Source organism: Dendrobates tinctorius, unplaced genomic scaffold, assembly GCF_039654945.1.
Source record: "Dendrobates tinctorius isolate UK_male_01 unplaced genomic scaffold, ASM3965494v1 ptg000162l, whole genome shotgun sequence".
Taxonomy (NCBI): Eukaryota; Metazoa; Chordata; class Amphibia; order Anura; family Dendrobatidae; genus Dendrobates; species Dendrobates tinctorius.
Genome location: NW_027361829.1, coordinates 16193045 through 16219583, shown reverse-complemented (window position 1 = coordinate 16219583; position 26539 = coordinate 16193045). Strand labels below are relative to the sequence as shown.

The window sequence follows — 26539 nt, the reverse complement described above, 5'->3', positions numbered from 1 at the left end:
TAGGACGTACCGACAGTCAACCATAGTGTAAAATTTTAAGGATTGATTCAATAGGTCCAGTAATTTGTACCCACATACAACACTGTAAAATCACTTTAAATCTCATTCAAATATATAGGGAAAATCATCCATAAATAAAATGCATATTTACCACAAGAGAAATTGATATGTTGCATAGTTAAAAAAGGACTGCAGGTCAGTTTTCCCTGTGTAATAAGCACAGGGGGCATGATATTTCTATAAATCAAATCCACTTTGATGGAGCAGTAAGATGCTGCCTTTTTTGTGCAGCGAAAATATGCAAAGTCAAAATCTCACCTCATCATAAGAACTTAAGGTAAAACCCTCAATTCTTTGAACTGTGTCATTCTGCATAAAACACTCCAAGTCAAAAGCCACAGTTAAACCCTTCAATTCTAACATTTACAAAGTTAAAATCAATAACATAATACAGAACAGTTACTTCTATCCAATTTTTGGTGTCCAATTTTACACAACCCATCAAAACGTAACCTGTCTTAAATACACCGCTAGATTTTTTAAAAAATGCATACCATGCCCTAAATAATGTGATCCATGACCTGCTGCAAAAAGCACTCAAATGCAAATTCCATGTTTAACCCCTGAGCACAATATCACGTACATAAATGTAATTGCAGGTGTTATCGCGTGTGGGCAGGAATGAGGAGATGACGGCCTTTAGATCATGAGCATCCAATATTGACCATTGGCCTTGTCACTTTTGCTTCAGGATTTCTCCAGAATATCTGAATCTTTTGACTATGCTATGTACACCATCTAGATGGTGGTATATTCAAATCTTTGCAAATTTATGTTGAGGTACATTTTACTGAAATTGTTACACAATTTGTAAACGCAGCCATTCACAGATTGATGAACCTCTGACGATACAGTGGGTACGGAAAGTACTCAGACCCCTTTAAATTTTTCACTCTTTGTTTAATTGCAGCCATTTGGTAAATTCAAAAAATTTCAGCTTTTTCTCACTAATGTACACTCTGCACCCCATCTTGACTGAAAAAAAAACAGAAATGTAGAAATATTTGCAAATTTATTAAAGAAGAAAAACTGAAATATCGCATGGTCATAAGTATTCAGACCCTTTGCTCAGACACTCATATTTAAGTCACATGTTGTCCATTTCCTTGTGATCCTCCTTGAGATGGTTCTACTCCTTCATTGGAGTCAAGCTGTGTTTAATTAAACTGATAGGACTTGATTTGTAAAGGCACACACCTGTCTATATATAAGACCTCACAGCGCATGTCAGACCAAAAGAGAATCATGAGGTCAAAGGAACTTGCCAAGGAGCTCAGAGACATAATTGTGGCAAGGCACATTTCTGGCCAAGGTTACAGAAGAATTTCTGCAGTACTCAAGCTTCCTAAGTGCACAGTGGCCTCCATAATCCTTAAATTGAAGAAGTTTGGGACCACCAGAAGTCTTCCTAGACCTCGCCGCCCAGCCAAACTGAGCAATCATGGATGAAGACCCTTGATGATAGAGGTAAAGAAGAACCCAAAGATCACTGTGGCTGAGCTCCACAGATGCAGTAGGGAGATGGCAGAAAGTTCCACAAAGTCAACTATCACTGCAACCCTCCACCAGTCTGGCCTTTGTGGCAGAGTGGCCCGACGAAAGCCTATGCTCCGTGCCAGACATATGAAAGTCTGCATAGAGTTTGCCAAAAAACACATATAAAATTAAATGGTGGTTTATTCTACACGCTTCAAAGTATAAATGACTTCATCAGGAAAGACCACAAGTATATAGCAAAAACAGGAAAGGCATCGTTTAAATAGCAATGAAGGTTTCAAACATGGATGCTAAAAACACAAGACAGATGTCAAATGTTGTGAACTCATTTTCTGGTCTGCCTCTGATTTCTGGTGAGGCAGCTGGTTGTGCTGATGGAGGAGTTGTGAGTTCTCTTTCCGGGCTCCCTCTGGTGGTGGCAGGAGGTGTTGAAGCTGATCTGATTAACAGAGACCTGCCAACTGATAATGAGGAGGAGGAGTGGACATCTGGAGTCTCAGACTGGATTTAAGACAGCCGACTCATTCCCATGTTGGTGATTTTTTCCTGCCTCCTGAGGTCTTAGTTTCCAGCTCAGTTCCTGCCATCTCAAGCTAAGCTGTCTTTGCTAATGTTCACATTTGATTTGGTTTGGTCTATTCAGTTTTTGGTGTGGTCAGCCAGCCCTGGCTGGGGCTGTGCTGAATTTCCACTCTTATGTCACTGTATGTGCCAGTTTGCTTTTTGTCCCTTATTAGATTGGCCTCTTTTTGCTCTGTTCTCAGAATATGCCAGAGTGCTGATATAGTGGGAGAAGTCTAGTGACTTCAGGGTATTTTTTGCTATCAGAAGTGTTGGACATTTTTAGAGGGTTTCTAGGCGTGATTGCAGACAGTATCTTTCCTTTCATGTCCTTTCTAGCTAGTGTGGGCCCCATCATTTGCTCAGCCTATTTTCCTACCTGTGATCGTGTTTTCATCTTGTCTCACAATCAATACATGTGTGGGGGCTGTCTATTCCTTTGGGGTCTGCTCTGGGGCAGTTTTAGATTTCCCCTTTTCTTGCTTTAGGCTTTAGTCCTCTGGCTGTGACAAAGCATCTAGAATCATCGTAGGTACGCTCCACAGCTGCTGTTAGTTGTGTGGTTAGGATCAGGGGTCTGCAATCTGCGTAGTCACCAACCTCTCTGGTTTTCTGTGACTTGGCTTGGTCTTGTTTTCCTCCTCGGTGACCCATTCATAACAGAATCACCAGCCATACCACAGATTCTAGAGTACTCAAAAGCAGGAGAAAATTGTTGAAAAAAAAAAGCAAAAGTAAGAATTTTTTTTATATGTATTTTTTCCTCTTTTTCTCTGGGTCCGTAGGAGGATTTTTTCTCTAATGGCGATTAAGCAATTGTCTGATCGTGTGGAGCAGCTCGCTGCTGAAGTGCGGGGAATTTCCGCCTATCTCGCTCAATCACATGCTGTTGAACCAAAAATCCCTACTCCTGATGTGTTTTCTGGGGATCGGTCTAAATTTTTGAATTTTAAGAATAATTGTAAATTATTTCTTGCCTTGAAGCCTAACTCATCGGGGAGCTCTGTGCAGCAGGTTGAAATTGTCATCTCCTTGCTGCGCGGCGATCCTCAGGATTGGGCTTTTTCTCTGACACCTGAAAATCCTATTCTGACTAATGTGGATGCATTTTTTCAAGCCTTGGGGTTGTTGTATGATTAACCTAATGCTATTGATCAAGCTGAGAAAACCCTATTGGCATTGAACCAGGGTCAGGATTCTGCAGAGTTATACTGTCAAAAATTCTGAAAGTGGGCGGTCCTTATTACAATGAATGATGATACATTGGCAGCTCTCTTTCGGAAGGGTGTATCAGAGACCGTAAAAGATATGATGGTGGGATTTCCTGTTCCCTCTGGTCTTGATGATTCTATGTCATTAGCCATTCAAGTTGATCGGCGTTTACGTGAACGTAAAACTACATGAGAGGCGTTGCCATCTTTTGAACAAACGTCTGAACCTATGCAATGTGATAGGGTTTTGTCTAGGGCGCAACGTCAGGAGTTTAGAAGGCGTAATATGCTGTGTTTTTTCTGTGGAGACGCTTCTCATACTATTTCTGTCTGCCCTAAACGAGAGAAACAATTTGCTCACACATTTGCTGTGGGCAGTGTACAGCCTAAGTTTCTTTTGACAATTACTCTGATCTGCTCCTTATCCACATTTTCCGCTAAGGCTTTTGTAGATTCAGGAGCAGCTTTAAATCTGATGGATTTGGACTTTGCTAAACGTTGTGGTTTTCCTATGATACCTCTGTGTATGCCTATTCCTTTGAGGGGTATTGATGCTACTCCTTTGGCGGAGAATAAACCTCAGTTTTGGACCCAGGTGATAATGCGAGTTGCCCCAGACCACCAAGAAAATTGTACATTTTTGGTGCTGCACAATTTGCATGATACTATTGTTCTGGGTTTTCCCTGGTTGCAAGCTCATAATCCAGTTTTGGATTGGAAATCTGTCTCTGTGGTGATTTGGGGTTGTCAGTGTGTTCTTAGGGACACTCCTGTTTTCTCCACATCTCCTCAGTCTCATGATATTCCTGATTATTTGGCTGATTTTTCTGATGTATTTAGTGAGAGTAAGTCGGCGTCTTTGCCTCCTCATAGGAGTTATGACTGTGCAATTGAGTTGATGCCTGGATGTAAATTTTCCAAGGGTCGGCTTTTCAACTTATCGGTACCCGAACATGATGCTATGCGATCCTATATTAAGGAGTCGTTGGAGAAGGGTCATATTAGACCATCCTCTTCACCCTTAGGTGCTGTTTTTTTTGTGGCCAAGAAAGATGGTACATTAAGACCTTGTATTGACTATCGTTCCCTTAACAAGATGACGGTTAAATATCAGTACCCGTTACCCCTGATGTCTGATTTATTCTCCAGAGTTAAAAGTGCCTGCTGGTTTACTAAGCTTGACCTCAGGGGGCGTATAATCTTATTCGCATCAAGCTCGGGGATGAATGGAAGACAGCGTTTAATACTCCGGAGGGACATTTTGAGTACCTGGAGATGCCTTTTGGGCTCACTAATGCCCCTTCTGTCTTCCAATCATTTTTGAATGATATTTTCTGGGACTTTGTGGATAAGTTTTTGATCATCTATCTGGATGATATTTTGATCTTTTCCAGTGACTGGGATTCTCATGTGGAACATGTCCGGACTGTGTTCTGGATTTTGAGGGAGAATTCCCTGTTTGGTGTACAGAGGATTTCAATTTTGGGATTTATTTTGTCTCCGTCGACTATTGAAATGGACCCAGCCAAGGTACAGGCCATTTATGATTGGGTTCAGCCCACTTCTTTGAAGGCTCTCCAGAAGTTTTTGGGTTTTGCTAATTTCTGTCGTAAATTTGTAGGTAATTTTTCTGGTATTGTCAAACCACTGACTGATCTGACCAAGAAGGGCGCTGATGTGCTGAATTGGTCTCTAGAGGCTGTCTTGGCATTTCAGGAGCTTAAGCGGAGATTCACTTCTGCTCCGGTTTTACGGCAACCTGATGTCTCACTTATTTCAGGTGGAGGTAGATGCTTCTGAGATTGGTGCAGCAGCTGTTTTGTCCCCAAAAGATCCTGTGACTTCTAAAATGAATCCCTGTGCCTTCTTTTCTCGAAAGTTCTCCCCATCTGAACGTAACTATGACGTGGGGAATGGAGAATTGTTGGCCATGAAATGGGCATTTGAAGAGTGGAGACATTGGTTGGAGGGAGCTAGACATTAAGTTGTGGTCCTCACCGACCACAAGAATTTGATTTATCTGGAGTCGGCCAAACGCTTGAATCCTAGACAGGCTAGGTGGGCCTTGTTTTTCACTCGTTTTAATTTTGTGGTCTCTTTTCTTCCTGGCACTAAGAATGTTAAGGCAGACGCCCTTTCTAGGAGTTTCTTTGCTGATTCTTTTATTGTGACTGAGCCTACTACCATCCTAGGTGAGGGGTAATTCTTTCTGCCATTTTGCCCGATTTGAGACGCGTCCAGGAGGAATTTCAGGAGGATAAACCTGAGCGTTGCCCTATGGGAAAATTGTATGTTCCAGTCCAGTACAGAAAGAGAGTGATGTCTGAAATTCATTGCTCCGTATTGGCTGGTCATCCAGGTATTTTTGGTACCAGAGATTTGGTGAGTCAGTCCTTTTGGTGGCCTGCCTTATCTCATGATGTCAGGAATTTTGTGCAGTCCTGTGGGACTTGTTCTCGGTCTAAACCCTGTTCTCGTTCTAGTGGTTGTTGATGCCCCTGCCGGTGCCCAAGACGCCATGGACCCATATCTCAATGGATTTTATTTCTGATCTTCCTGTCTCTCAGAGAATGACTGTTATGTGCGTGATTTGTGATAGATTTTCTAAGATGGTCCATCTTGTACCACTCCCAAAGTTGCCATCTTCCTCAGAGTTGGTGCCCTTGTTTTTACAACAGGTGGTTCGGTTACATGGGATTCCTGAGAACATTGTGTCAGACAGAGGAGTCCAGTTTGTTTCCAGATTCTGGAAAGCCTTTTGTTCCAGTCTGGGAATTCAGTTATCTTTCTCCTCTGCGTTTCATACTCAGACCAATGGGCAGACTGAGAGGACAAACCAGACTTTGGAGTCCTATTTAAGATTTTTTATATCTGCTGATCAGGATGACTGGGTCTCATTTTTGCCCTTGGCCGAATTTGGGCGAAACAATAGAGCTAGTTCTGCCACTTTGATGTCGCCTTTTTTCTGTAAATTTGGGTTTCAGCCTCGATTTTCTTCAGGGCAAGTGGAGTCTTCGGCCTGCCCAGGTGTGGACACTGTGGTAGAGAAAATGCAGCAGATTTGGGACCAAGTGGTGGATAAGTTGTCACTCTCTCAGGAAATGGTCCAGCGGTTTTCCAACCGGCACAGGACCATTGGTTCCCGGTTTAAAGTGGGTGATATGGTTTGGTTGTCGTCAAAGAATATTTCTATGAAGGTTGCGTCTCCAAAGTTCAAGTCAAGATTTATTGGACCTTATAAGATCTTGGAGATTCTTAATCCTGTTTCTTTTCGATTGGCTCTTCCAGTTACGTTTAAGATCCATAACGTATTTCACAAATCTCTGTTGAAGAGGTTTCTTGAGCCAGTAGTTCCTGTGGCGGCGCCTCTTGACTCTGTATTGGTTGAAAGCAATGTGGAATATGAGGTAGAGAAAATATTGGATTCTCGTTTGGTTAGACGGAGACTCCAGTATTTGGTCAAATGGAAGGGTTATGGCCAGGATGATAATTCTTGGGTCTCTGCCTCTGACATTCATGCCAATAGATTGGTTCATGCTTTTCACTGGGCCCATCCTGATCGACCTGGTGGCGTGGATGAGGGTTCAGTGACCCCCTCCTCAAGGGGGGGTACTGTTGTGAACTCATTTTCTGGTCTGCCTCCGGTTTCTGGTGAGGGAGCTGGTTGTGCTGATGGAGGAGTTGTGAGTTCTCTTTCTGGGCTCCCTCTGGTGGTGGTAGGAGGTGGTGAAGCTGATCTGATTAACAGAGACCTGCCACCTGATAATGCTGATAATGAAGAGGAGGAGTGGACATCTGGAGTCTCAGACTGGATTTAAGACAGCCGACTCCCTATTCCCATGCTGGTGATTTTTTCCTGCCTCCTGAGGTCTTAATTTCCAGCTCAGTTCCTGCCATCTCAAGCTAAGTTGTCTTTGCTAATGTTCACATTTGATTTGGTTTGGTCTATTCAGTTTTTGGTGTGGTCAGCCAGCCCCGGCTGGTGCTGTGCTGAATTTCCACTCTTATGTCACTGTATGTGCCAGTTTGCTTTTTGTCCCTTATTAGATTGGCCTCTTTTTGCTCTGTTCTCAGAATATGCCAGAGTGCTGATATAGTGGGAGTCTAGTGACTTCAGGGTATTTTTTGCTATCAGAAGTGTTGGACATTTTTGCAGGGTTTTTTGGCGTGATTGCAGACAGTATCTTTCCTTTCATGTCCTTTCTAGCTCGTGTGGGCCCCATCGTTTGCTCAGCCTATTTTCCTACCTGTTTTCGTGTTTTCATCTTGTCTCACCGTCAATACATGTGTGGGGGCTGTCTATTCCTTTGGGGTCTGCTCTGGGGCAGTTTTAGATTTCCCCTTTTCTTGCTTTAGGCTTATTTAGTCCTCTGGCTGTGACGAGGCATCTAGAATCATCGTAGGTACTCTCCACGGCTGCTGTTAGTTGTGTGGTTAGGATCAGGGGTCTGCAATCCGCGTAGTTACCAACCTCTCTGGTTTTCTGTGACTTGGCTTGGTCTTGTTTTCCTCCTCGGTGACCCATTCATAACAGTCAAAGTTCGGTCAGGTACCACATGGGATGGCACATGACATACATGTGATATGCATAGAGAAAAAAAATCGTTCAAGTGTGTAGTTATATATTATAACTCATCTAGGCATCTTTTTAATTGTAGGATAAATATTTGAGAAAATTTGAAGAAAATGGAAAAAGAGGGGGAAAAAAATAAAATAAAGTAGGGAAATGGAAAAGAACTCATCCTGACATGAATCTAAAAAAAGCTGAGTGTTGGGATGAGTTATTTTTCATTTCCCTTCTTTCTTTTATTTGTTTCCCCTCTTTTTCCTATTTCTTCTTCCCATTTTCTTAAATATTTATTCTACAATTAAAAAGATGCCTAGATGCGTTATATAATATATACCTACACTCTTGAATATTTTTTTTCTCTGTGCATATCACATGTATGTCATGTGCTATACCATGTGGTACCTGACCGAACTTTGATATCTGTCATGTGTTTTTGGCATCCATGTTTGAAACCTCCATTGCTACCTCCATTGTTATTTAAACAATACCTTTGCTGTTTTGCTGCATACTTGTGGTCTTTCCTGATGAAGAAGTCATTTGTACTTTGAAACTTGTAGAATAAACCACCATTTCATTTTATATCCTGGGATATACGTCTTATTAATTGTCGGCAAGCACACAAACTATCCACAAACCTTTCCTTCCATCCTTTGATGTCTTATGGTCAATTGTTGACCTGTGGATCTGCTGCAGCTGAAACTCGATTTGACATGCTTTTTGAATATAACTAGAAGGTGAGTGTAATCTGATTTTACCGCCTGTCATATCTCTCGGATAAGACCCTATGTTTGCGCTGATCTCTCCCACAGCTCTGTGATTTTTCTTGTCTCTTGTTAACCGTGCCCCAACATTTTGTGGTGTATTTGCTCCCATCAATTTTTAAATGAGTTAATTTTTTCAAATAAATTTCTAATCTGTCTTCTATGTTTTATTATGAATAGAATATGGCCATAAGAAATTGCCAAATCATAGCATAGCATAGCAAATCATTCTTGTTTTATGTTTGGAATTGGGATTGTAGATTTTATTCATTTTTGTAAATTACGTAGTGTGATTTGGATATCAGAAAATCTTTTTCATGAATGTGTAACGTTTGACTGTTATCATAGTTACGGTACCTAAATTTTAACCTAAATATATGGATACAAATGTAAAAAGAATATAACATTCACAAAAAGGTTTTACCCATCGAAGGGAAATGTACATTTTAGATATCCCAAAAGCTAATGTTTTCTGCCATTAACCTATTCAATATGGATTTCTGCATTAGGATGAACTTAACACATAACTATATAAAAGCTGGTCTCTACAAGCCTACTTTAATAATGGAGAAAAACGCTATTGAACTCTCTTCACTTATACTGATTCAACAACCCCTAAAACATTTAATACTCTATGGACCTGCTGTACATTCTTTAAGGTACGTATGATAAGAAAGAAGTATAGTAAAAAAATGTAATGCAATACTATAATTTAATGGTTCATATGCATAGGCAGAATTTCTATCACAAGTATCAAGTCCTAACTTTCATGTATATTCTAAATCCTGGGTTCAGGCCCTATGCATTTTCAATAGTATATGGTTATCTTATAAGAGACATTTAATGAATGAATGTTAGATCAAGTATATGATTGAATATGCTACAAATTTCTACAATTACTCTTTGCAACAGTGTTGTCAATTAGAGATGAGCAAATTTGTTCGGATTCGGTTCCGAATACGATCGGCATAGAATATTGTTTTTGCAATATTCGTCGAACACAGCTGAGCGTCATTAGTCAATGTGAGTAGAGATTACCGAATATGTTCGGAACCGATCATAAGGCATACATTCGGCACGAATATTGTTTGAATATGGCTCGAATATGTAAAAATCAGATTCAGAGCCAAAATCCGAACAAATTCACTCATCTCTATTGTCAATTTATTGCTTCAATAAGTGATAAAGTTGCTTAAACAGTCTTAATTCAGTATAAACTGTGTAATTTTAACTGTTTTTTTTCTTTTTTCTTTAGCTTTTATACGCCATCACTTTTAACCTATATTGCTACAACTAACAGTGGGTCCAAATCCGTGTATCGTTGGTCCTACTCACATGGTAAAGCCAATGAAACAATAATTGGTAAACCCAAGGTAATCTTATTTGTCTTCTAAAAATTGAAAAAGTGACTTGTTTAATACTAAAGTCCCTACACCTATAAAAGCTGCATAGTGTCATGATCCAGCGTGGATCTGACAGATTAAATGGATAAGTGAACTATTTTTTCCTTTGGCTAGGTGCCAAAGTGATGTGTTTGCCCCCGGTGGCCATTAGAATTATTACACGTGGTGTTGTGCATTCTAAGTTGCCCCGGTGATGGTTAGTGGGAGTGCACTTTAGTTTCTTTGGTTTAGTGCATGTAATTTTAAATCAGGTGTGAGGCTGTTTAAAAGAGTTCAGGTGTGTTTGATGACTGTTGGTGATATTGTGTTTTAGTCATTCACAAGGAGGCCTGGGTGAAAGAAGGAGCTGAACATGAGTCCTGCGCAGCCCAGCCAGAGGGGAGGAGTGGCAGCTATGTGGTCTGCAGGAAGGGCTGGCATGGCGTGGTGGAGTCACAGTTTACGGTGTCAGCAGGAGGTGCTTGCATGGCTTGGTGGAGTGGCGACGATGGTGAGAGTTGCACTCAGCATGCTGGACTTGGTTGCTGAAAACTGGACTCAAGCATGCTAGATTTTTTGGCAGAAGCTGGACTCATCTTTGGGACTCTGTTTACAGGGCAGCTGCAACTGGTGGTGGACTCTGCTCCAAGGCTGCACTATGGTGAAGGATCCAGTTATGGTGATGGATCCGGGTGGAGGAGAAGATGCACACAGGTGGTGGGCTCTGTTGCTAGGAGCGTACGCAACAGAGCAAAGCAAAGTGGTGTTTCCCCTGTATTATCATTTTCCCTCATGTGTGTTTAGTGCAGTGGTGGGATTAGTTTCTGCACCGTCCAATTCCCTAGTGAGGGTTTAGGTTCAGGGCGAGCTAGGGTTTTTAGATTCCTGTGCGTCGCCCGGTGCGGAACCGGCATAGGGAACGTTAGGAGTGCAGGGACACTGGCTCAGGGGATTTCAGGAGGTCTCCACTGCTGTAAGCAGCAGCTAAAGCACCACCAACAAGACTGGCATCAGACATCTATGCAGTAGTACTTCCAAACGAGGGCCAAAATTGGCCTCCTTGCCACCAGCAAAAGTATTTGTGGAGAGGAAGTTATTGAATACATTGCACATCATGCATCTCAGTCACAGCAGGATGATGTTGCTTTTGACTTGATAGCGACACTGTAAATTTGAGTCAGTGTTCTGCACACAGCCTGCCTGATCACTAATGATTAAGGAAGATAATTATTAAACAATTTTTTATTTACCAAAAAAACATTAAAAGTCTGTCAATGCACTGTGTTTTTAACTGGTCTGTTGGCTACTACTTGGTTACCTTCCATTTTTATGGTGAGCCTTCACAAATACAGCGCGGTATTGTTAGTACTGTGCGAGAATACACTTTAGGAACGCAGACACCACACCAGCTTTGGATGAACCATCCTTATAATGGTGGATGTCTAAAGGGCCTGTCACACTAAGCGATATCGCTAGCAATATCGCTATAACTTGTGACGTTATAGCGATATTGCTAGTGTCATCGCTGTGTCTGATACTTACCTCCGACCGGCTCCCCCGCTGGTTATCGCTGATCGCGCGAGAACAGGCTGGACTGTTTCTCGTCATCAGCTTCCTGCGGCGCTTCCTGCTGTGACGATGAGCGACGCGTGGACGCAGGCGGGAGGACGCAGGATCGCCTGGTGTGACAGGTAAGTAGTGACCCCCGTCCCCAGCGATGTCGCTGGTGAGATCTGCCTGTGTGGCAGCTCACTAGCGACCACTTAGCGATGTACCAGCGATCCTGACCGCGTCATATCGCTGGTCGGGATCGCTGGTACATCGCTAAGTGTGACAGTACCTTAACATGTCTCTCTTTTTGTCTACATTTCTAATGACAATATTGGTATTGTTTCTAAAGGATATCAGGGCTGTATGTTGTGCTCCTGTCAAATGCTCAAGAATAGTGTTCCCTACATTGAGAGATCTGATTTCACTTGGTACTATGGAGAAAAATGTGTCAACATAATTACATTACGGTGTCCAGGGTTGCAATTTGGTCTGGGTTTGATTCCTAAATCTTTAGGGCTAGGTGATGTGGAACTGAGGATAATCACAGGAACTTTAAAAGGTTGATATGTCTTTATTACTTTTATGTGACAGTTTGATTGCTTTGATTGTTGAGAATGATGGTGGGTAGGAGGAGTGAAGAACATATGTGAAATTCCTTCTGATGATAAAACACCTCTTGATTTGGGAATGTGATGGTACGGTTATTCGGACTGGGGTGAGGACAGAGGAGTTCCTGCAGGGGTTTCACATACGAAAGTAGCCTTTGAATGTCTCTGCTGGTGTCCTTGGCTGCTGGGTCAAATCCAAATGGAAGGTTGCTCACAGATGGTGATTTCATAAGCTAAGAGGATGCCATGATCTAGTTGGTGTCTTTGGACATAAGAGTGTCACTAGGATTGCTATTGTGGATGGTCCATGGTCAAGTACCTAATGATGTTTTCCCTTGGGACTTGTTGTCATAAAATGTTCTATATTGTGTAGTTTTGGGGAAGTGGTGCTGTTTGTTGTGGTGGTGACTAGGCCCTGAAGCGAGATGAGTTTTTCTCAACAGGGGTGGACATAGAATGACCAACACGTGGTACTGAGGTAGTATTTTTCTTTGTTAGCCAGAATTTGATGTTATTGGTGGAATAATCAGCATGATCGCTTATGAATTTACCTGTTTATCTTTCTAATGTTTCATTTCCAAAATGCAATACTCTTGTGGTGATCAGAAGGGATGGGCGAACCCGAACGGCTCCCGGAAGTCCGTGTTACTGTTTGGGTTCAGCAGCCCAAACAAAGCTTGTTGAAAGGCTGTAGCGCAGCCAATCATCAAGCTTTTCCAGTGTGGACACTTTGTATGGCTGTGGTTCGCCAGTGCAGTATTTAAAAATAAATAAATAAACAATAAAAAAAAGACATGGGGTCAGCAATGAATCTACATGTAACGGAATTGGAGCTTGTCATGGGACATATGGATTATCGGTGGACAGGTGAGTATAACTTTGATTTTTTAATTTTTAGATTAATAAATAGGTACAAGAGGGTCAGGGAGTGTTTATTTCAATTAAAGGACCTTTCTCTGTGTGTGTCTTTGTTAAATTTGATTGTGGGGTTAGTAAAGGGGGTGTCTGGTAGGCAAATTTCCATTACTAACCTCTGGGCTTGGTGTCAGTTGACATAAACCTGCTGAAATCAACCCCAAAACTATTACTCCATTTGACAATGCACCAGGCCAAGTGGCACGAGCCTGGCAAAGTGCCAGAATTGGCACATCTAATGGATGTACCTTTACTGGGGAGGCTGCAGGCAGCTATATTATTACGCTGCAGAGGGCCAATATTCATGGCCCCTTCCCAGTCTGAAAATACAGCCCACAACTGGCTGCTTTAGCTTGTCTTTTTATAGAAACTGTGGGGGGATAATAATTAAAAAAATGCATGGGGACCCCTTTAATTTTGATAACCAGCCAAGATAAAGCTGACAGCTGAGGGCTGCAGCCAGCAGCTGTCAGCTTTACCTGTGCTTGTTATTAAGAATTGAGGGGACCAAACTCCATTTTTTCTTTTATTTATTTATTAGCTAAATGGACAAGCACCGACTGGTGAATACTTTCATGAGAGTCGCCTGCTCTTTCTACTATCAATGAGACCTGGCGTACGCTCTTGAGAGTTATACTCATCAGCTGATGCCTGACCGGCAGTAACCTTTTCACCACCGGTGAAAACTGCTGGCTCACACGCTGTCATCTTTGTGATAGCGTGGGAACCAGAGCACTGTGACCAGCGGTAACGTGTAAGGCTATCGCCGATCAGAGCTGGTGTTTCTCACGCCATGTCACACAGAGTGGGAAGGCCAGATGTTCGGGCTCTCCATTCATTTGAATGGGGTCTTGGTTTAATTTCGGTACAATTTTGATACCTGAATCGAACTTTTTTAAAGTTAGTCCAAAACCGAGAGACCCGAACTTCCATGGGTCCACCCATCACTAGTGATCAGTCTGTCAGATTTGATATTTTGACAGTGTGGTTTGTATTTTTTAGCTCATTATAGCATGCTGTGATCCGAGTCTCTAATGTGAGATAAATGGATTCCTGTTTGGAGTGTAGGCTAAGTTTACACTGGTCATTTTTGCTGTATTTTTTATGCGTTTATTTATGCTAACTTTTAGCTGGATTTGACAATTCAAACTGTCTATGAGATTTCAGAAATCTGATGCACCGCTTGTTTTTTTGTCATCAGTATTCTGTGCTTTGCTTGATTTTTTGGACATAGAGCATGTCACTTCTTTCCGCTTTTTTCAGCGTTTTTCACCCATTGACTTGAATGAAAAACGCATGAAGAAACACACCAAAAACGCCATGAAAACCACACAGCAAAACCTGCGTTTTTCCTGCAGCTTTTTTCCTGCCAAGCACTCAGGTTTTGCTGCAGAAAAAAAAAACGCAACAAAAACACCCAGTGTGAACTTAGACTTATAATAAATAATATTTTTTTCTTTGGTGAGATCACATTGACATTGATAATACTGTGTTAAAGAGTTTAAAAAGGGTGCATACTGTTCTAGGAGACAGGGATGGACACTGACAGCTTGGGGCCCCTGTGAAAGAAATGTATTTGGGTTGGGTCCTTCTCCTTTTATAGCAACAGATGATATATACTGTGTCTGTCTATACATATACAGTTGTGGCCAAAAGTATTGACACCCCTCCAATTCTGTCAGATAATACTCAGTTTCTTCCTGAAAATGATTGCAAACACAAATTCTTTGGTATTATTATCTTCATTTAATTTGTCTTAAATGAAAAAACACAAAAAAGAATGAAGCAAAAAGCAAAACATTGATCATTTCACACAAAACTCCAAAAATGGGCCAGACAAAAGTATTGGCACCCTCAACCTAATACTTGGTTGCACAACCTTTAGCCAAAATAACTGTGACCAACCTCTTCCGGTAACCATCAATGAGTTTCTTACAATGCTCTGCTGGAATTTTAGACCATTCTTCTTTGGCAAACTGCTCCTGGTCCCTGTTATTTGAAGGGTGCCTTCTCCAAACTGCCATTTTTAGATCTCTCCACAGGTGTTCTATGGGATTCAGGTCTGGACTCATTGCTGGCCACCTTTGAAGTCTCCAGTGCTTTCTCTCAAACCATTTTCTAGTGCTTTTTGAAGTGTGTTTGGGTCATTGTCCTGCTGGAAGACCCATGACCTCTGAGGGAGACCCAGCTTTCTCACACTGGGCCCTACATTATGCTGCAAAATTTGTTGGTAGTCTTCTGACTTCATAACGCCATGCACACGGTCAAGCAGTCCAGTGCCAGAGACAGCAAAGCAACCCCAAAACATCAGGGAACCTCCGCCATGTTTGACTGTAGGGACCGGGGACCGTGTTCTTTTCTTTGAATGCCTCTTTTTTTTTCTCCTGTAAACTCTATGTTGATGCCTTTGCCTAAAAAGCTCTACTTTTGTCTCATCTGAGCAGAGAACATTCTTCCAAAACGTTTTAGGCTTTTTCAGGTAAGTTTTGGCAAACTCCAGCCTGGCTTTTTTATGTCTCGGGGTAAGAAGTGGGGTCTTCCTGGGTCTCCTACCATACAGTCCCTTTTCATTCAGACGCCGATGGAGAGTAGGGGTTGACACTGTTGTACCCTCGGACTGCAGGGCAGCTTGAACTTGTTTGGATGTTAGTCGAGGTTCTTTATCCAACATCCGCACAATCTTGCATTGAAATCTCTTGTCAATTTTTCTTTTCAGTCCACATCCAAGGAGGTTAGCCACAGTGCCATGGGCTTTAAACTTCTTGATGACACTGCGCATGGTAGACACAGGAACATTCAGGTCTTTGGAGATGGACTTGTAGCCTTGAGATTGCTCATGCTTCCTCACAATTTGGTTTCTCAAGTCCTCAGACAGTTCTTTGGTCTTCTTTCTTTTCTCCATGCTCAATGTAGTACACACAAGGACACAGGAAAGAAGTTGAGTCAACTTTAATCAATGTCAACTGGCTGCAAGTGTGATTTAGTTATTGCCATCACCTGTTAGGTGCCACAGGTAAGTTACAGGTGCTGTTAATTACACAAATTAGAGAAGCATAACATGATTTTTCGAACAGTGCCAATACTTTTGTCCACCCTCTTTTTTATGTTTGGTGTGGAATTATATCCAATTTGGCTTTAGGACAATTCTTTTTGTGTTTTTTCATTTAAGACAAATTAAATGAAGATAATAATACCAAAGAATTTGTGTTTGCAGTCATTTTCAGGAAGAAACTAAGTATTATCTGACAGAATTGCAGGGGTGTCAATACTTTTGGCCACAACTGTATATCTGGACCCGTGGAAGCGTGTTAAACGTGAAACGGCCTTAGTCCTGTCTCTTGTCTGCATGCCTGCACTTGTCCTGGCCTCACAAACCTCGTCCATGTATACTTTTCTAAAATAAAGGACTTAGGTTTTTTATGATACGGTAAACGGAGTGTGCTGCTTTTTTTTCTTATTTTTTGGATTGCCTCATGTGTGCTTCTTCAAGCAAGCACCTTCACTACTGTGCTTTCACCCTGTAAAGTGTCGCTGACTCAGATTTCACCCACTCCACCAGTAAGTAGACCGTTTCTTAGTGCCATTCTGTTTTTTCTTTATCTACATATATATACACAGTAGGGTGACCGCAAAAAATCGATGTCGGAATTTTGTCCGTCTGGACCCCACAAAACGATTCCCCTTTCCAGATATTGAGATAGCCAAAATTTGAGCTCGATCAAACGACGTTAACCCGTGCCGCTCGTCGCTCAAAGTTTGAAAAAATCCAAATTGAGGTATTTTAAGATTTAGGTATTTTGCATAGTCTGTTAGACTATAAAGAATGTGACAACAACATTGCAGAAATAGCCCTGACCAAATTTTCGAACTATTTGTGGTATTTGAATGCAGAGTTGGTGGGATTATCGTTTTTTGATCCCACCATTAGAGACAATGAAAAGTTGTTAATGGCTAATAAATTGCTCAGTAGCACAGATGAACCATCAGAGCACGCTAGGGTTGTAAATCCAAAAGTTAGGAAAGAAAAATTAAAAGAGGTAGGAAGTAATCGACTTTAACGACCTTCTGACAAAAGATGAAGAACAAAAGCAATATGTCCTGCAAGTTGTAAGCAAATGCCGAGCATTATATTCTGACGTTTCAAAAACTACTTTAACAAAAGCTCTAGAATAGATTAGATAACTATGTAAAATTATCAACTCATGTAGGTTAGCGTGCTCTGATGGTTCATCTGTGCTACTGAGCAATTTATTAGCCATTAACAACTTTTCATTGTCTGTAATGGTGGGATCAAAAAACGATAATCCCACCAACTCTGCATTCAAATACCACAAATGGTTCGAAAATTTGGTCAGGGCTATTTCTGCAATGTTGTTGTCACATTCTTTATAGTCTAACAGACTATGCAAAATACCTAAATCTTAAAATACCTCAATTTGGATTTTTTTAAACTTTGAGCGACGAGCGGCACGGGTTAACGTCGTTTGATCGAGCTCAAATTTTGGCTCTCTCAATATCTGGAAAGGGGAATCGTTTTGTGGGGTCCAGACGAACAAGATTCTGACATTTTTTCCCCCCCATATGAGATCCGGTCACCCTAATACACAGTCATGACTGACAGTGTTTGCAGCCTTGGAATTGTTCCAGAAAATGAAGTATTTCTCCCAGAAAATTAGTTGAATTAGACATGTTTTGTTATACACATGTTTATTTCCTTTGTGTGCAGTGAAACAAAAAGGCAATTTAGATATAGTTTCACACAAAACCCCAAAAATGTGCTGGACAAAATTGTTCGCACCCTCAACTTAATATTTGATTGTACACTCTTTGGAAGAAATAACTGCAGTCAATCGCTTCCTATAATAAACAACATGCTTCTTTCACCTTTCAACTAGAATTTTGGACAACTCTTATTTTGTAAACTGCTTCTGGTCTCTCATATTTGAAGGGTGCCTTCTTTCAAAAGCAATTTTACGAACTCTCGACAAGTGATCAATAGGGTTTAGATCCGGACTCATTGCTGGCCACTTCAGAACTCTCCAGCGCTTTGTTTTCATCACTTTCTGGGTGCTTCTTGAAGTATGTTTGGGATCATTGTACTGCTGGAAGACTCAGGAACTAGAATGCAAACCCAGCTTTTTACACTGGACAGTACATTGCTACCTAAAATCCTTTGATAATCTTCTGTTTTCATGATGTCTTGCATTCAGGAAAGGAACCCAGTGATAGAGGCAGCAAAATAACCCCAAAACATCTTTGAGCCTCCAACATATTTGACTGTAGGTACTGTGTCCTTTTCTTTCTAGGCCTCATTCCATTTTCGTTAAATAGTAGAATGATGCGCTTTACCAAAAATCTTTTTTCGGTCTTATCTGTCCACAAGACACTTTTCCAGAAGGATTTTGGCTTACTCACATACCTTTTGGCAAACTTCAGTCTATCTTTTTTATTTCTCTGTGTCAGCAATATGGCCTTCCTGGGTTTCCTGCCATACCATTTTATTTCGTAGGCACCTCCTCACATGGCGGCACCCTGGATTTCTCCTGCAGGCACTAAGCGCTGTATCTGTTTGCAGAGCCTGCACTCCTAGCGCTGTTAACCCATTCCTGTAGCCCTGCTTTATCCAGTCACATTTATCTAATTCCAACCAGATAGACTCCAGTTCCAGCTTCTATATAATGCCAGCAGCATAGACTTTGCTACCACCTAAGGATATCTATTACCCTATCGGTATCTTTTGCAGTTTTCTTCCAAAAGAAACCAAAAAACCTTTCTGATGAAGGTCCGTTGTTGGACCGAAAACGTTCATACGATATGAGTCTATTTTTGTCTGGATGCTAAATAAAGAATATACTGCTTCTTCATTTTTGAGTGCCAAGTATTTTTGTACGTACCATTTTATTTCATTCAGATGTCAGTGAATAGTTCATGTTGACACTAATGCATCCTGAGCCTGCAGGACAGCTTGAATTTCTTTAGAACTTGAATGGGGATGCTTATCCACCATCCAGACTACCGTGCATTGCAATCTTTCCTCAATTTTTCTCTGCTGTTCATGTCCAGGGAGATAAGATACAGTGCATTGGGTTGAAAACCCCTTGATTATGTTCCATACTGTGGGGAAAAGAAGATCAAGATTGCGGTATATGCATTTATAAACTTGACATTGTTGATATTTTTCAACAATTTTTGTTTTCCAGTCCTCAGACAGTTCTCTTCTCCTCTTTCTGTTCTCCATGTCTAGTGTGGCGCACACATACAAACAATGCAAAGATTGAGTGAACTTCTCCCCTTTTTATCTGGTTTCTGGTGTGATTCTCATATTGCCCACATCTGTTACTTCCCAAAGTGAGTTTGAACGAGCAACACATGCTTGAAACAAAGTTGTTTACCCACAATTTTGGAAAGCTGTCAGCAATTTTGTCCGAACGTTTTCTGGGGTTTTGTATGAAATTATATCCAATTTGCCTTTTTTTCTCTGTCTTTTTTGTGTTGTTCTACACAAAAAGGAAATAAGCATGAGTATAACAAATCATGTGTAATCATGTTTAATTACAATATTTTTCTGGGAGAAATATTTCATTTTCTATGACAATTTTAAGGATGCCAACACTTTCGGCCATGACTGTGCATATATATATATATATATATATATATATATATATATGTTTTCTCTCCTTATATTGCCTTTCCTTATTACATAGTGCCCTCTCTTGTTATGTACAGGTCTGTCCCATACATATCAGATTCTCTTGTTATTTATGGAGCCCTGTCTTTATTTCATAGCATTCTCTCTTGTTAGATATAAAATGATGATGGAATATGGCAAAGCTTCTTTTCTAATGAAGGCGGCTGGTGGACTGGTCTTCTGGTCAGATGCTGCTCCATGAGCAGTTATTTTATGTCTAACAAGGGAGGACTCTATGTAATAAAGTGAATAACAAAATTAGCGAGAATACTTATGTAATGGATAATGCTAAACGTAACAAGAGATAATACTATATAATAAGATGATGGTGTTCTCCATAACAACAAAGGATGCTGTACAATAAGGGACTGCACCATCCATAACTGGGCAGGATGGTGCATAATAATCAATGGCGTTGTGCATGATAAAGGAGGAAGCTATGTCATTAAGGACAGTGCTGTATATGGTAAGAAAGTACACTATACAGTTGTGTGAAAAAGTGTTTACCCCTTTCTGATTTCCTATTGTTTTGCATGTTTGTCACACTTAAATGTTTCAGATCACCAAAAAAAATATTAGGCAAAGATAACACAAGTAAACACAAAATGCAGTTTTTAATTGTAGGTCTTTACTATTAAGGAAAAAAGAAATCCAAACCTATGGGGCCCTGTGTGAAAAAGTGAATAGCTCATTGGGCCACTCTTAGCAGCAACAATGACAATCAAGCGCTTGCGATAACTGGCAATGAGTATTTTACAATGGAATTTTGGCCCACTCACCTTTGCAGAATTGTTGTAATTCAGCCCCAACCTGCACGTTGTTCAGATGTATGGGCCCTTGTAGCACTCTAGATCCTATAAAGACCTATGTGTGTGCCTTCCAGTAATAATGTCCTCCAGCTCCTTCTTAAGAAAATGTCTTCCAAACTGGCATCCTTCTTGGTATAATTTCCCATATCCTGGTCCCTTCATGGAACAATATGCCCCATCCTGGTCACTTTCCTGGTATAATGTCCCCATCCTGGGCCCCTTGATTGTATAATATCCCCATCCTAAGCCCTTGCATCGTATAATGTTCCCCAAACTGCCTCAAACTAGGTCCCTTTTTGATATCAGGCTTTGATCTTCTCCAACACATTAAAAAAAACAATTCTTGTTATCTTCCTTTCTCTCCCATGCCACGCTTCATCGTCTTCAATAGCCACCGCAGGAGCCGACACACCAACATCAGCTGCCGACCTTTGATTAGGTGGCGGCGTGTATCACAGTGCAGGGAGCTGGCGGGTCCCCTGCACTGCAATATAGTTTAGTAGAATGTCCAGCTCAACAGCGTAGTGAAAATCAAAGTTTTATTTAGTAGTCAGATCGACGCATTTCTGGAGACCAAGCTCCCTTAATCATGAGCTTGGTCTCCAGAAACGCGTCGATCTGACTACTTGTAACCTGTCAAGCTGATGTTTTATCCTCTCTTTGGAATGTGTCCGTGGTTAATAAAACTTTGCTTTTCACTACGCTGTTGAGCTGGACATTCTACTTCATTTGGATTCCTCACGCCCTGACACAGCGGGTCCGTGCTCCAGGCACTAACAAGATGCAGAAGCAGTGAGCTGGAAAATCTTTCCCAATATAGTTTAGTACCAACAAGAAACAACAAGGAGTGCTGCCTTCATGATATCATATAATAAAAATACTTTATTGGTACAATTTACAAAATGTTGTAAATTGTACCAATGAAGTATTTTTTTTATATGATGATATGAAGTCAACACTCCTTTTTACTGTTAAACTAAGTTTTCCCTACAACAGCTATGCGATTGGGAATAACTACGTGTGTAGCTGTGCTTTTTGTTTCTGTGTATCAGTTAACACCGCAATATAGTTTGCTGTAGTTTGCGGACCCTCCAACCTTTGGGCCCTGGTGCAGCTGTACCAGCTGATCAGGTGATATGTCTATCCCTGGTAGAAGAACTCAAGGTGTTTTCAGCCAATTGGGGGCTTTGGAGTTTTGTGATTCACATCAAATTGATTTGCTGTGAATCAAAATTTGGGGAATTCAGATTTCAAAATATTTGATCATCTTTATTTTCAATTATTTTTTCTGACTAGACCAGGAAAAGTCAATGTTAAAAATGTATTTAGGATTGATAAGATTTTCCATAAGTGAATTGAAATTGTAAGTAATAATTAAGTTTCTATGTTTCTCATCCAAAATCTCCAACTCTATCTCAAGTTGTGGGTTTTCTCCAATTAACAGCTCAAGTTTGACTCCTTCTGTAGATAAATAGCAAGTTTTGACAGCTTTAAACCTACTGAGACAGTATTTTATATATGCTGTCTGCTCAAAATATGTTAGAATAGTGCATGTTGTATGATGAATTTGGCAAAACTAGTTGGTCAAGTTAGATTCTCTCTCTTATTTGTCCCCTTTTTTGACTTGCATACTCAACAACAGAATTTTGCTTCAATAAATACTGTTACTTAATCTGATATACTGCTCTGAAGCTACAGCTCTATTTTACTGGACACTTTTCACACTGTTCGGTGAGTCTTAAAAAAGTGCCCTGGAATAATTCTGACACATTTTGCTTAGTAAACTTTTGTTGTTTTTTTGTTTAATTTTGGATTCTTACTGTATATGAGCTTTAAACTATGTCTCTGCCTATGTGTAGAATACATACAAAAAGTTTACTTCCAATTCCATATTTCACAAACACTTTACGTTTATTTAAAGAAGACTGTGTGTGATATACATTTAGGTCCAGAAATGTTTGGACAGTGACCTGATCTTTGTGATTTGGTCTCTGAATGACACAATTTTGGATTCAAATTAAACAACGGAGATGCAATTGAAATGTAGAATTTTACGTTTAATTAAACTAATTGAATAAAAATATACTTTGAAATGTTTAGGAATTGCAAAGCCTACAAAGCCTCCTCATTTCAGAGGCTCAAAAGTAATTAGGCAAATTAACTTTACTATAAATAAAATTTTCACTATTAACACTTTGTAGAGAACCCTTTGCAGACAAATGGCTGCTTGAAGTCTGGAAGCCATGGACGTCACCAAACGCTGGGTTTCCTTCTTTGTGATCGTTGTGATGCTTTGCCAGGCCTTCACTGCAGCTGACTTCAGTTGCTGCTTATTTGAGGGTCTTTCTGCCTTAAGTTTTGTCTTGGCAATATCAAATGCATTCTCAATGGGGTTATGATCTGGTGAATGACTCTGCCTTTGCAGAATATTCCACTTTTTTGCATTTAAAAAAACTCCTAGGTTGCTTTTGCAGTATGTTTTGGGTAATTGTCCATCTGTACTGTGAAGCGCTGTCCAACTAACTTTGCTGCATTTGGTTGAATCTGAAAGAAAGTACCATATAGCCCTGTACACTTCAGAATTCATCCGGCTGCTTCTGTCTTCAGTTAAGCCATCACTAAACACTAGAGACTCAGTGCCATTGGAAGTCATGCATGCACATGCCATCACACTGCCTCTAACATGTTTTACAGAGGATGTGGTGTGTTTTGGATCATGGGCCGTTCCAAGTCTTCTCCATACTTTCTTATTCCCATCATTCTAGTACAGTTTAGTGTTGGTCTCATTTGTCCTAATGCTTTTCAAGAACTGGGCTGGCTTCTTTAAAATATTTTTTTTTGTCAAGGTCTAATTTGGCCTTTTTTTTAAGACTGATTGGGTTATCCATCTTTATTTGCTTTATGAAGTCTTCTCTTTATGGTAGACTTAGATACCGAAATATCTACTTCCTAAAGAGTGTTATTCACTAGGATGGATGTTGTGAAGGTGATTTTCTTCACCATAGAAAGGATTCTCTAATCATTCACCACTATTGTCTTCCATGGACGTCCAGGCTTTTTGAGCTCACAAGCTCACCAGTGCTCTCTATGATGATGAATTAATAAGGAAATAGGCCATGTAGCCCATAAAAGAACTTTTGAGATAATTGCCCAATTACCTTTGGTCCCTTGAAAAAAAAGGCAGCTACATATTAAAGAGTTGTAGTTCTTAAACCCTTACTCCAATTAGGATGTTATATGCTCAAATTAAAGCTGAGAGTCTGCACTTTTAGCCCATATTGATTAAATAACTGTATCTTTAACATGTTTTGGAAAACAGTCAAAATGACAAAACTTGTGTCACTGTCCAAATATTTCTGGACCTAAACATACTGGATGTGGTGTTTTTTGTTATTTGTTAACTTTTTTGTTTAACGTATACATTTTAGAATTTAACCCCTTAGTGACGGTGCCAATTTTATAATTCTGACCAATGTCACTTTATGTGGTGATACCTCTGGAATGCTCCAACAAATCCCATTGATTTTGAGATTGTTTTTTCGTGGCACATTATAATTTATGATAATGGTAAATATATGTGATATGTTTTGTGTTTTTTTATAAAAAATATCAGAAACTTGACAGAAATGTAAAAAAAATTGCAATTTTGAAACGTTGAATGATTATCCCTTTAATCCACATAGTCATACCACACAAAAACATTAATAAATAACATTTCCCACAAGTCTTACTTCAGCATTATTTTTAAATTGCTAATTTATTTTGTTAGCCTTTTAGGAGGTTTAAAAACGTAGCAGTCATTTTTCATTTTTTGTCAAAGAAATTTATAAAATGTATTTTTTTGAGAAAACTATCCAGGTTTGAAGTGACTTTGTGGGGTTCTATATATTGGGAAACCCCTGAAAGTGATACCATTTTATAAACAGGATCCCTCCACATATCTAAAACTTCTGTCAGATACTTTATTAACCCTTGAGGTGATTTTCAGGAATTAATGCAAAGTGGTATAGCTGGAATGAAAAAGTATTTGTTTACCATCTAAATGTCGCTAACTTCTGAATTTACCGCTATAGCCAGGAGACTCTAAGGCCACTATTTGGCCATGAACTGCTATGGCAAACATCAGGACTACACAATCATGATCTTGGTGTATCAATTAGATTAAAGCGGAAGCCCCCACAATCTATTAACCATTTATTTGATGTAGTCACTTTTGACAGCAGCAACTAACGGGTTAAAGAGATATGGATGGTGCAAACATTGATTGTTTGTGATACAGCAAGTTGTCAGCTATAGTGGACAGCCGACAGCTGCTGGATTGTCACCTGTATGGGGAAGATATTCCCTTATATCTCAGGTCAGTAAATATACGTATTGGTGGTCAATAAGGGGTTAAGCATTTTCTTGATACTTTTCAGAAGGAAAAGAGAGAGAACTCATATAAAGGCAAAGCTGATATTTCACTTGTGTAGAACTGATTTAAAATTGTTAATATTTATATATTTTTATTTCAGTTTAATTTAGATATTGAAGCTCCTTGTTATTTGACTGTTAGAATTGAAGCTGAAAACCAAGCAGGAAGCCTTTCCGCAAGCATGAAAACCATTGTCCAGTATCCCATATCTGATGTTACATTGATTACGCAGGAAACAACTGTAGGCCATGTTACCAAATTCATTGTTATTGTGAAGCCCTACCAACGACGGTATGCAGTGTGGATGAATTTTGGCGACAGTAGAAGCATCCAAATCCAATCCCAAGAATTCGCCAAGGGCTGTTTGCTTGAGAAATATTTCTGCTCCGTCTTTACACATCTCCATAACTATAGTCATGTGGCTCACTACAATGTTTCAGTGGAAGTTTCAAATTTAGTCAGCACAGCAAGGAAGATGGCGGTAGCTGTAATAGAAGACGCTATTGAGATTACTTTACTTACACCACCTACAATAAGAGTAGGGGACTTCATCAACGCTACTTTATCTCGGACACCTGGCTCGGTCATTTCATGTTTATGGACCATCTATAGTCCATTCCATAACTATTCTCTTCTTAGAAGGTAAGGTCATACCTTCATTAACAAAAGTGCTCATGAATATGTAAAGTAGGGCTACATGTGCAGTATTATATGTACCCATGGCAGCATTTAGACAAATGCCTTCATTTGTAAAGTGGTCACTGCTCTCAGAAGAAAAGTCCGCAATCAGTGTGACAGCTGACCGCCACGTCATGACAATGTGCGCTACGCATCGGTCACAATTCCCCTGTGTTCCCAATATAGGTGGGCAGCCGACTAGACTCCTCTGCTTCTTTTAATTCTCTTCTACTGAGAGAAACTGGCTGAGACTAAGTCGCACATGACCGAAAGTATACGAATCACATACATATAGTCATGTGACCGCTCACCCGCATACAGGAGACTCGCACACTGTCATTATGCAATCGGAGGTAATATATAGTTACTGCAGACTTTTCTTCTGAGACCCGACAACTCCTTTAGCATTTTTTTAAATTTGATATTCTTTTTATTACTAAAAAGGATGTATAATAATTTTCACTGCATGAAAATGATATTCATTAAAAAAATCTGTGACAATGTTTTTGCCACCTGAGAGCAGCATGCTGTAGGGGCAGAGACCTTGATACCAGCAATGCATCACTTATGTTACTGGTTATTGCAATTTTGATTAAAAACTGTCTTATTTGATGCAGATCTTGTAGTTCTCTGAATGCTGAACTCTGTATAATCGCGCCCACACCTCTTATTAGTCATTTTCTGTGTATACTGTGCATAGGCAGAAAGTTGTAAGTCAGTGTTGGGGCGTGGTTGAATTACCCGTCAAAAGGTTTACTAGTCCCCTAGACATGAGATATTCTCCTGCTGATAAAAGAATATAAAAACTACACTGAGCAACCCAGTTAAGTGACA

The 26539-nt window shown here is 40.3% G+C and overlaps 1 protein-coding gene across 1 annotated transcript in view; it reads left to right on the top strand.

Annotated features, from left to right (window-relative positions):
* PKD1L1 (polycystin 1 like 1, transient receptor potential channel interacting) overlaps window positions 1–26539 on the top strand; it is a 901078-nt gene that overhangs the window by 157925 nt on the left and 716614 nt on the right. Inside the window, exons 11-13 of the mRNA XM_073549827.1 lie at window positions 9170–9319; window positions 9916–10033; window positions 25128–25669. Of these exons, the coding sequence (XP_073405928.1) occupies window positions 9170–9319; window positions 9916–10033; window positions 25128–25669 (810 nt within the window). The remainder of the gene's footprint in view (window positions 1–9169; window positions 9320–9915; window positions 10034–25127; window positions 25670–26539) is intronic.